We start from the raw sequence: 10,980 nt of genomic DNA, 5'->3' as shown, positions 1-10,980 counted from the left end.
GCGCTCCTTGGAAATCCTATGGGGCAGTTCTACTCTGTCCTGTAGGGTCGCTATGAGTCGGAAATCCACTCGACAGTAATGGGTTTGGTTTTGGATGGTAATTCTAGGCTTAACTTTTTTTCATGCAGCTGCACCATTTTACATTCCCATCAGCAACATGAGGGTTCCAGTTTCTCCACATCCTCGCCATTATTTGTTATTGTTCATCTTCTTGATTACAGCCATCATAGTGGGTATGAAGTGGTATCTCACTGTGGTTATCATGTCTCCTTAAAGTAAACCAAGCAAACGCACCTTGATTAAGAAAGAAGAATTCTATAAGGCAGATGTTGACTAATTGAGAAGGCCCTAACTAGCCCTAATAAGTCGATTTTGCCTTCAAAGTTCAGTCCTTCCTGTGGTGAAGATGGCTTTTGTTTCCCATCGTAGCTGTTCACTAGATTTGTTCAGCTGACTTCATGTCTGTTCCGTAAACATTTATTGAGTATATTTCGTGTGCCAGGTGCTGGAATACAAAGATGAATGAGGCACAGTCCCTGCCTTTGGGAGCTTACAATCTAATTGGGACATAAGACAAGATCACAGATACTCATAATGTAATGCCATTGAAAGGAACAAAGGAAGGACGTAGAGGTTGAGAGGAGGGAAAAGTCGCCCTGGGTTGGTGGGTAGACCATGGTACTAAATGGTTCCTCACCCACGGATACAAAATAACCCTTCGATTAACCAAAGACATGAGGTACGGCTTCTGGGTGCTTCATACTTTAAAGTGTTAAAGGACCTTACATTCCCGAAAGGCAACTGTTGCTGAGAATTCACAGTTGATAGCCTTTTTGAGGATACTCCATTGACCCAGTGGGTGATGGCTGACTGGCTCTCAAAGCCCCCCCGAGGGGGTCGCTGCTCTTGAGCTGCCACTCGTCAGAGTCCTGGAAAAAAGATGTCTGTGAAACCCTCAGACAGGATATGGAATGTTCTGTTTGCTTAATCCTTCTGGGATGAGCACTTCTTCTGGCCACTGGTCTGAGGCCTCAGTTGTGAACAGGTAGGGTGGGAGCATTTATTCAGCCTCCTGTATTGAGTTGAGAGGCGGGATGGTATGGTGGTTAAGGGTATGTGTTCCGGGGTCAGTCTCTGCTGCTTGAAGCTGTGCAGTTCTGTGCCAATCACCTAACCTCATGTATAATTGTTGTTAGTTGCCACCAAGTCGGCTCCAACTCATGGTGACATGTATAACAGAAGGAAGCATTGCCCAGTTCTGTGCCATTCTCACAATCATTGGTATTTTTCAGCCCATTGTTGCAGCTATAACCTCATCTATAAAGGGTCATACTTTTTACCTAATAGGGTAGGATGAGAATTAAATTAGATACTGCATCTACAAGGCATGAGCACCCCATAAATGTGCCAGGCACTGTGCTGTTAATATGATCATGGAAGAAAGGCCTGGTGATCTACTTCTGAAAATCAGCTAATGAAAACCCTATGGGTCACAATGGTCTGATCCACAACTGATTATGGGGATGGTGCAAGGCTGGGCAGTGTTTTGTTTCGTTGTACATGGGGTTGTCATGAGTCGGGCTGACAACAATAACATAATTATAAAAAAAAGTCCCTTTCAGGTTGAAAATTCATCCTGAACCAAGGGTGGTTCTTTAGTGTTTTGAGTCTAATCAGAAACCATACCAAGCCTTCTGTTGTCTTCAGCTCCAATCAGTACCCAGGCTTTGTTAATTAGCATAATGGATGCTAGAAATGGCTTTTCTTGGGTGAAATGAGTGGTATTCAAGATGTCTGGGTGGGCCACAAATATTGTACAGGCACCCTCACCCTTCAGTATAAAAGGCATAAGAATAGCATGTCATTGTTTGAGTTGGCACCCTAGACTTAGGATTCCCGTCACTAAGAAGACTTTTGTCAACTGGTTTCAATAGGAGGTTTAGCTGAATCCTGCTTCTAGGAGACCAGCTCACCTGCTGCAGGTGAATCGTTTAGGCCTGGTGCTGATGGAGTCCTTCGAGGAAGACAGACAGCTGGGGTGGCATGGAACTCACTGAACAGGATGTATGATTCTTTCCCCCCTGCTTTTTCAATGAGGTTCATTTTAATATAACAGTGCTACTTGCAGAAACAAACCCTTATTAGTTAGTAAATGCAGTTCAGCTGGATTTGCCTTTGCAAATTTGGACCAGAAACTTTTACATAGGTTAGATTAAAAAACAAAATAGGATTGGTCCCAACCCACCTGGAGCAAAAGAGAATGAAGAACACCAAAGAAACAGGAAAATATTAGCCCAAGAGACAGAAAGGTCGACATAAATCAGAGACTCCATCAGCTTGAGACCAGAAGAACTAGATGGTGCCCGGCTACCACCAATGACCGTCCTGACAGGGAATACAACAGAGAATCCCTGATGGAGCAGGAGAAAAGTGGGGTGCAGAACTCAGATTCGAGTAAAAAGACCAGACTTAATGGTCTGCCTGAAACAGGAGGGACCCCGGAAGACATGGCCCCCGGACTCTCTGTTAGCCTAGAACTGAAACCATTCTCAAAGCCAACTCTTCGGACATAGATTAGACTCAATTATAAGACATAAAATGATACTCATGAAGAAAGTGCTTCCTAGCTCAAGTAGAAACATGAGACTATATGGGCAGCTCCTATCCAGAGGAGAGATGAGAAGGCAAAAAGGGACAGGAGCTGGTTGAATGGACATGGGAAATCCGAGGTGGAAAGGAGTGTGCTGTCACAGTATGGGGAGAGGAACTAGGGTCACATAACAATGTGTGTATACATTTTTGTATGAGAAACTAACTTGAACTGTAAACTTTTACTTGAAGCACAATAAAAAACAAAATAGGATTTGTGATCTGGTTATTTTTCAATCTAGTACAAATATATTAAATCTGCTACCGATAGGCACTGCAGGGAGCCCTGGTGGCACAGCGGTTAAGAGCTTGGCTGCCAACCAAAAAGGTCAGCGGTTCAAATCCACCGGCTGCGCCTTGGAAACCCTATGGGGCAGTTCTACTCTGCCCTATAGGGTCGCTATGAGTTGGAATTGACTCAACGGCAACAGTTTTTGTTTTGTTTTGTTTTGTTTTAAACCACAGGCGTTAAGAACTATAAGATATTTACATTTGGTTTACTTCAGAGAAACAGTAACATCCAAGCTTAAAAATGATGCAAGAAAACATTTTTGTAGTATTTCAGTGCCACTTAAAAAAATTCAGTAACTAGGGTATGTATGGTCTTGGGGGTGGGGAGAATCAGCACATGAACACATGCAAAAACGGTTACAGCAGCTGCGTGGCTTCAGTTAATACTGCTTGAGTTTTGTGGACCCACACAAGCCAAGATTGAAATATTTCCTTGGACCTAAGCAACACTGTCAGCTCAGTTAGCCTGCTGAGGTAAACAAGGACTGGCTGTCAATTTTTCTGATTTTTATATAAAAGAAAAAATTAATTTTATCCCTAGCTTCTCAGTCCAGAACTGCTAATAAACTAGAAGCAGTGTATACCTTCCACATTTATGTGCATGGAGTATCTGCCATGGGGTCCTCCTGGAGGTGGAGGCCCCATCTGAGTTCAAGGGCCACTAGCTCTAGAAATAAATGATCCCTTCTTGGAAGACTGGAGTTCCTGGGTGGTGCAAACGGTTAACGCACTCAGCTGCTAACTGAAAGGTTGGTGGTTTGAGTCCGTGCAGAGGAACCGCAGAAGAAAGGCCTAGTGATCTGTTTCTGAAAAATCGGCAATTGAGGACCCCATGGAACACAGTTCTGTTCTTACACACGTGGAGTCGCCATGAGTCAGAAATGACACCACGGCAACTTGTTCTGGTTCCTTGGAAGACCAAAGCAGAACACTCACCCACAGATATAAAAGGCTTCATCAAAGACAAGTAGCTCCAAAAGGAAGAGGCAGCTCTGATAACCAAGGGGTGGCAGGGTGGGGAGAAATCTTCTACAACAATGTGAACATCAGTTCAAAGGACAGCTAGAAGAAAAATCCTTTCTATAGGCCTTATGTCTTATTTTGCTCCGGCTACCTCATAAATGTTACAAGAATTCTTGGCAGAATTCACTCTGAGACTTGCTTTTTTTGTGACATTTCTCTGGTCATGAAGTTGGGGTAGGGTGACCTGGAGCTCTCCCCTACCTCTAATTATGGGAGGCTTCTGCCATCTCTACTACCATCAGTTTGTCCTCCTGCGGTGGCTTGCGTGTTGCTATGATACTGAAAGCTATGCCACTGGTATTTCAAATACCAGCACGGTCACCCATGGTGGATAGGTTTCATCAGAGCTTCCAGACTAAGACAGACTAGGAAGAAAGGGCTGGAGATGTACTTCCAAAAATTAGCCAAAGAAAACCTTATGGATCACAACGGAATATTGTCCAATAAAGTGCTGGCAGATGAGCCCCCTAGGTGGGAAGGCACTACAAATAGCTGCAACAATGGACTCGAGCATACCAATGATCGTGAAGATGGAGCAGGACTGGGCAACATTTTGTTCCGTTATACATAAGGTCTCTGTGATTCGGAGCCGACTTGACAGCAACTGACAACACCAATGTGCCATCTACCAAAAAGAACCCAGGACTCCAGACAACCAAGCTGGCTTCCGTCAGCTCCAATACTGGCTTTTAGTCTGGCTGGTTGAGACACATTCCAGAAGTGAGCTTTTTTTGGTGCAAAAGCTTTCCACTGACATTTGCTGAAAGACATCATGCCTCTGTACCCCAGCTGCCTCTGCCCCTAGATAAAAATGGAGACTCACCGAAAAGGGGCCGTAGGAGGGTTCTAGGGGAGCTGAAGTTGTGCTCTCGTACATGGGGTTCGAGATATTCTCAGGCTGCTCCTTGCCAAAAGCCGCAACATTGATATCCTCTTCTGACTGTTGGGAAAGACAAGCACAGGGCTGAGAGCCAGGACTCTCCCTAAGGCTGGAGTATCTCCAAGTTGGCAGGTAACGCAAGCCACTCCCTGCCTCCAGGAGCTCTTTCTTTTTAAGGTTAAGAGCTCGGCTGCTAACTAAAAGGTCAGTAGTTCAAATCCACCAGCTGCTCCTAGGAAACCCTGTGGGGCAGTTCTACTCTGTCCTGTAGGGTCGCTGTAAGTTGGAATAGACAGTACGGTTTATATACAATAAAATGCACCACTCTTAAATGTTCAGCCCTATGACTTCCTGCATATATCTACTCTAGGGACCACCCCCCAGATCAGGATATAGAGCATTTCTGCCCCCCAGGTAGTGCCCCCAGGGGCTCCGAGGGAGAGAGTCCTGGTGATCTGTTCCTGTAAAGATTGTTATTGTGTGCCCTCGAGTGGATTCCGAGTCATAGCGACCCTACAGAACAGAGTAGAACTGCCCCATAGGGTTTCTAGGCTGTAATCTTTAGGGGAGCAGATTGCCAGGTCTTTTTTCCTGTGGAGCCACTGCTGGGTTCAAACTGCCAACCTTTCAGTTAGCAGTCGAGTGCTTAACCATTGCCCCACCAGGCTCGTTCTGTAACGATTACAGCCTAGAAAACCCTATGGGGCAGTTCTCCTCTGTCACTGTGAGTTGAAAATCGACTCCACGGCACACAACAAAAGGCAGTGCCTCCCATGCCCCTTACTCGCCAATCCTTCCTCCCACCCAGGGTATCCATTATTCTGACTTCTGTCACCCTGGAGGGGTTGTGCCTGTCCTTGAACTTAATGTAAAAGGAATCATCCACATGTACACTTTTGCTAAATATGATGTTTTCGGAATCCATGGGTGCCTGGGGCTTTTAAATATGCAACTTTTCGCTAGGAGGTGGGTAGAGAACTGCTGCTGGGGGCTCTGCTGAGACTCTGAGGCAGCCGACAGAGGGGGCGCTGGAAGGAGACGAAGTACTCCAGGGAGGCTGCTCGACTGCTTTGCTGTTTCCGGACCGGGTCCCCAGGGCCACACACAGCCAAGAGCTTCGCGCTGACCTTGACGTGGACTCAACTATTCAAACAGGCCAAAATCTGCTTCGCTGGCTACAGTGAGGCCTCTTCTGTCCAGTTCCCCAATCCGGTCCCCCAGCCCTCAGAGAGTGAGGCTTGAAGCCCAAGCCAATCATGGTGGGTGCTTGTCTAGTGACTCCAGGGTGAGGGCGACTCCTGGGTCCCTGGTGGATTTGCCTCCAAGCCAGTCCCTGGCATGGAGATCTGGAGGGTCTGTGCTGCTGGCAGCCCATCACCCTCCTCACCACAGCCCTGTCTGAGCCAGGAAGAGGGGCTTGGAGCTGCCACTGAAGCTCCTTGTGGGGACAGAGACCCCAACCCAGGAGGCAGGAAGTGCGTGGCAGTTGGCTGCCCCTGCCTCGTGCCCAGCACCTAGCTCCTTGGTGAGCTGAAGCAGCCCAAAGCCAGAAGCTGGATTTTGGAGAGGATCCCACCACCATGTTCCCATTTTTCTCTCTCTTACCTCAAAGTGCTGGAAGCCAATTGTTCTCTGGTTTAGCCGAAAGTAAGAATATGCCACAAAAGCAATGACTCCAAGGACCAGGATGACGGCAAAGAGTATCCCTGTTCCTAATCCAGCGTGGGCTGAGGTCTGCACACAGGAAGGGGAGGGGTCAATATTTAAAACTGGGTGACCCCCACCAAGAGACGTGCACTTGCTGGAGCCCACCCTGCTCTTGCTGGCCTGAGGCATCTTGGAGCCGTTGAGATAAAAAATAATGATAACATATTTAATGGGTATTGAGCCTTTACTATTATTGCCAGAGACTGTTAATAAGCCCCTTATATGAAATAATCTATTTAAATATTATAACAGCCCAAAGACATAGGAACATTTATTATTGTCGCATTTTTATATGGGGGAACTAAGGCACAGAGAGGTTAAGTACTTGCCCAAGATCACACAGCTAGTGAGTGGCAGAGGTGGGCTTTGAACCCAGGCTGGCACAAGAGCTTGTGTTCTTTACCACTATGCTATGGAACTTTCCAGCACCCAGCTGTGCTCACTCTTCCCTCACACTTTTGGGAGAAAGTTAGAATACTAACAACAACAACGACAACAACTCTGTGCCAGAGGCTGTTCTTAGGATTCTACATTTGTTAAGTCACAGTCCTCCCAAGAACCCAGGGGGCAGGCATTATGATCCTCATTTTCCAGTGAGAAAACTGGGGCTCAGAGATGTTCTGGGACTTGTCCAAAGTGACACAGCTGTGAAGTAGAGGGACCAGAACCAGAAATCAGGGTTTCCTATTCCCCTTCTGGTGGTTTCTCCACTGGCCCGTTCTGCCTCTTTCATCTGACAGATACTCATAGTGACAGGTGCTGCATTGCTACTGCATGGGAGTGGGCGTGAGATAAACTGGGGCAGGTATCACTGAGGCCAGCTGCCCTGGATGCAGGAGGCTCCTCCAGTCTCCAGAAAAGGAGGGTGAGGGATGGCACTTCTGGCAAGTTTGCCGCTTGGGGAGTGGACATTGGGGCTTCTCCTGGGCCCTCACCAGGATCCCTGGATACTCACCACTGGGGCGGGGGGTGCTTTTAAAGGGCTGGAAATGACATGAATAATCCCATTGGAGGCGAAGATGTCCCACTGCAGAATGGCTCTTCCGTTGACAAACCTGGTCTCCTTCTGGAGAAATGAGAAGAGGGTTGATGGAGATCTGAGGCTATCTGGTTTTTCCTCCCCATGCGAGCAGCCCTTCCATGGAGGGAAGTTGTTTAGCTTCCCTGAGACCTTAGAGCCAAGGTCGCCACCTGGACAGCCCAGAACACACCAGTGCCCTTGTGCCGAAGAACTAATGAGTGAAGTTTAGAGTCCAGGAGTATCTTAGAATCTAAGGAGCCACAGGGAACCTCAGGGGTCATTTTGTCCAACCTACTGGTCTGACAGCTAAGGATCAGAGGCCTCGAGTGGGGAAGTGGCTTGTCCAAGATCACTCAGGCAGTAAGTGGCAGACTCTACACTCTGGACTCCAGATCCACTGCTCTGAACATGACACCACACTGTAAATAAAAGGGGTGTTTTAAGTGATCTAATTCCTTGCTAGGAGCCCTGGTGGTGCAATGGTTAAGTGCTCAGCTGCTAACTGCAAGGTCAGCGTTTTGAACCCACTAGCCACTCCATGGGAGAAAGATGTGGCAGCCTGCTTCCGTAAAGATTTATAACCTTGGAAATGATATGGGGCAGTTCTACTCTGTCCTATAGGGTCGCTTTGGGTCGGAGTCGACTCGACAGCAATGGGTTTGGTTTTTGGTTAATTTCTTGCTACTCAAAGTGTGGTGTGGGTTTCACCTAGGAGTTCATTAGAAATGCAGAATCTGAGTCCCCACACCCCAACTCCTGAGTAACAATCTGCATTTTAACAAGATCCCCAAGTGGTTCAAGTGCACGTTAAAATTTGAGACACACTGGTCTAAACGACTGATCTTTAATAATAGAAATCAACTATCGAGTAAAGATGGAAAAATAACACTCACTGAGCACTTGCTACATGTCAGGCACTGTTCTAAGAACTTTAAAAGCGTTACTCACTGAATCCCCACAACAGCCTATGATCTGGACATAAGATTGTCGTCATAGTCATTATCACCATCACCATCATCATCACAATATCAACATCATTAACACCATCACCAACATCAACACCATCACCAACACCTCAGTTTCAGTTGAGGAGATTGAGGCACAGAGAGATTGGATAACTTGTCTAAGGTCCCACAGACAGCAAGTGGTAGTGGTAGAACTGGGATTGAAACCCAGGTCACTTGATTCCAAAGCTCACACGCTAATGCCTGCGATAGATCAACAAGCTGACAAATAAAAGTGGGGAATCAGAAGGCTTTTGAAATAGCTTCATTTATCATTCCACATTACCAGCTTCTGAGGCCACCAGAGGACCACAGGCTTATTTCCCAAGGGGTAGGGACTGCCTGCATCCTTTCACCATACTTATTCAACCTGTATGCTGAACAAATAATCCGAGAAGCTGGACTATGTGAAGAAGAACGCTGCATCAACCTTGCTTTCGGAAAGTGAAGAGGACTTGAAGCTCTGACTGATGAAGGTCAAAGGCTACAGCTTTCAGTATGGATTACACCTCAACATAAAGAAAACAAAAATCCTCACACCTGGGCCAATAAGCAATATCATGATAAATAGAGAAAATATTGTAAATGTCAAGGATTTCATTTTACTTGGATCCACAATCCATGCCCATGGAAGCAGCAATCAAGAAATCAAATGATGTATTGCATTGGGCAAATCTGTTGCAAAATAACTCTTTAAAGTGTTAAAAAGCAAAGATGTCACTTTGAGGATTAAAGTGAGCCTGACCCAAGCCATGGTATTTTCAATTGCATCATATGCATGTGGGAAGCTGGACGATGAATAAGGAAGACTAAAGAAGAATTGATGCATTTGAATTATGGTGTTGGCAAAGAATATTGAATATACCATAGACTTCCAGAAAATGAACAAGTCTGTCTTAGAAGAAGTACAGCCAGAATGTTCCTTGTAACTGAGGATGGTAAGACTTCGTCTCACGTACTCTGGACACGTTATCAGGAGGGACCAGTCCCAGAAGAAGGACATCATGCTTGGTAAGGTAAAGGGTCAGTGAAAAAGAGGAAGACCCTGAACGAGATGGATTGACACAGTGGCTGCAACAATGGGCTCAAACATAGCAACGACTGTGATGATGGCGCAGGACTTGGGCAGTGTTGCACATAGGGTCACTTTGAGTCAGAACTGAACAACAACAGGGGCTGCCTAACAGTCAATGTACTATGATGTGCAGATATTACCTCCCCTAACTGTAAGTTGAGAGTTTACTTTCACATTATAATAGTTGCCATCTGTTAAGCACCTACTGTATACTAGGACCTTTCCATGTATTTAAGCAGTTCTCCCAACAAGCCTAGAAGACTTTTCATACCAGATCGGGCTGGTCCTGGCTGGAGGTGATGAGCAGCTGGCTTCCCAGCCTGGTTCGCAGGATGGTACCATTGACAAGGTCATCGTAAAAAATAAGGCTGACATTGGCGAGGTGGTGCTCAATATCCCGCCCAGACAAGGTCTGAGAGGAAAGAAGAAACACAAGAATGGTCTGTAAAGGCCGAACAATATTTTTTCTTTTTAAAGGGAAGGATGCCATAGTTAGAAAAACAATCACATCTCACAGACTTGGCTTTTCTGCCTCCATGCGGCCGGTGATCAAGAATGATTAAGCTTTTCTCAGGCTTTTGGTTGCCTGGACTCCATCAGAGGCCTTCCTACAACTAGGATGTGTCATTGAAAGTCATCTCTGTTGTCTGAAGCAGAGCTCCCCAGTGTTGTGCTGGAAAGAGTGGGCCTTGTTATGTTATGTCATGGATTCAATTGTGTTCCCCCAAAATATATGTTGAAAACCCTGCTGGCGTAGTGGTTAAGTGCTACGGCTGCTAACCAAAGGGTCAGCAGTTCAAATTCACCAGGTGCTCCCTGGAAACTATGGGGCAGTTCTACTCTGTCCTATAGGGTCACTATGAGTCGGAATCAACTCGACGACAATGGGTTTGGTTTTTTTTTTTTTTTGGTTTAAAATATATGTTGTATATATATTTGAAGATGTAATGCCATTTGGGAATAGGGTTATGTTAATGAGGTCATATCAGTGAGGGTGTGTCTTAAACCCACTCACTTTCGAGGTATAAAAAGAGCAAATGAGGCACGAAGAGAAGCAAGCACTAATGGGGGAAGATAGATGCCACATGGAGATCTCCAAAGAACACCGAGGACACTAGAGAAGCAGAATGGACAGACAGAGCCTTCCCCTAGAGCCAGCACCCTGAATTTGGACTTTTAGCCTCTTAAACTGGGAGAAAATAAACTTCTGTTCGTTAAAGCCACCTATTTGTATTTTCGTTATAGCAGCACTAAGAAAGTAAGACAAGTGGGTAACAGGTGGGCGGAGCTATTACTCCTTCCAACCCTCCAGTGGCTGGGCAGGGCCTGG

General features: G+C 46.1%; 1 protein-coding gene across 1 annotated transcript in view; it reads right to left on the bottom strand.

Annotated features, from left to right (window-relative positions):
- Positions 1–815: 815 nt before the first annotated feature.
- Positions 816–10,980, bottom strand: part of STAB2 (stabilin 2) — a 212,782-nt gene continuing 202,617 nt past the window's right edge. Inside the window, exons 60-64 of the mRNA XM_012554793.1 lie at positions 9,922–10,062; positions 7,506–7,616; positions 6,449–6,577; positions 4,787–4,903; positions 816–929 (exon numbers count right to left, since the gene is read on the bottom strand). Of these exons, the coding sequence (XP_012410247.1) occupies positions 816–929; positions 4,787–4,903; positions 6,449–6,577; positions 7,506–7,616; positions 9,922–10,062 (612 nt within the window). The remainder of the gene's footprint in view (positions 930–4,786; positions 4,904–6,448; positions 6,578–7,505; positions 7,617–9,921; positions 10,063–10,980) is intronic.

The sequence above is a fragment of the Trichechus manatus genome, unplaced genomic scaffold (assembly GCF_000243295.1).
Source record: "Trichechus manatus latirostris isolate Lorelei unplaced genomic scaffold, TriManLat1.0 scaffold00027, whole genome shotgun sequence".
NCBI classification, from domain to species: domain Eukaryota; kingdom Metazoa; phylum Chordata; class Mammalia; order Sirenia; family Trichechidae; genus Trichechus; species Trichechus manatus.
Note: the sequence above shows the minus strand (reverse complement) of the source record. Positions and strands in the feature narration are given on the sequence as shown.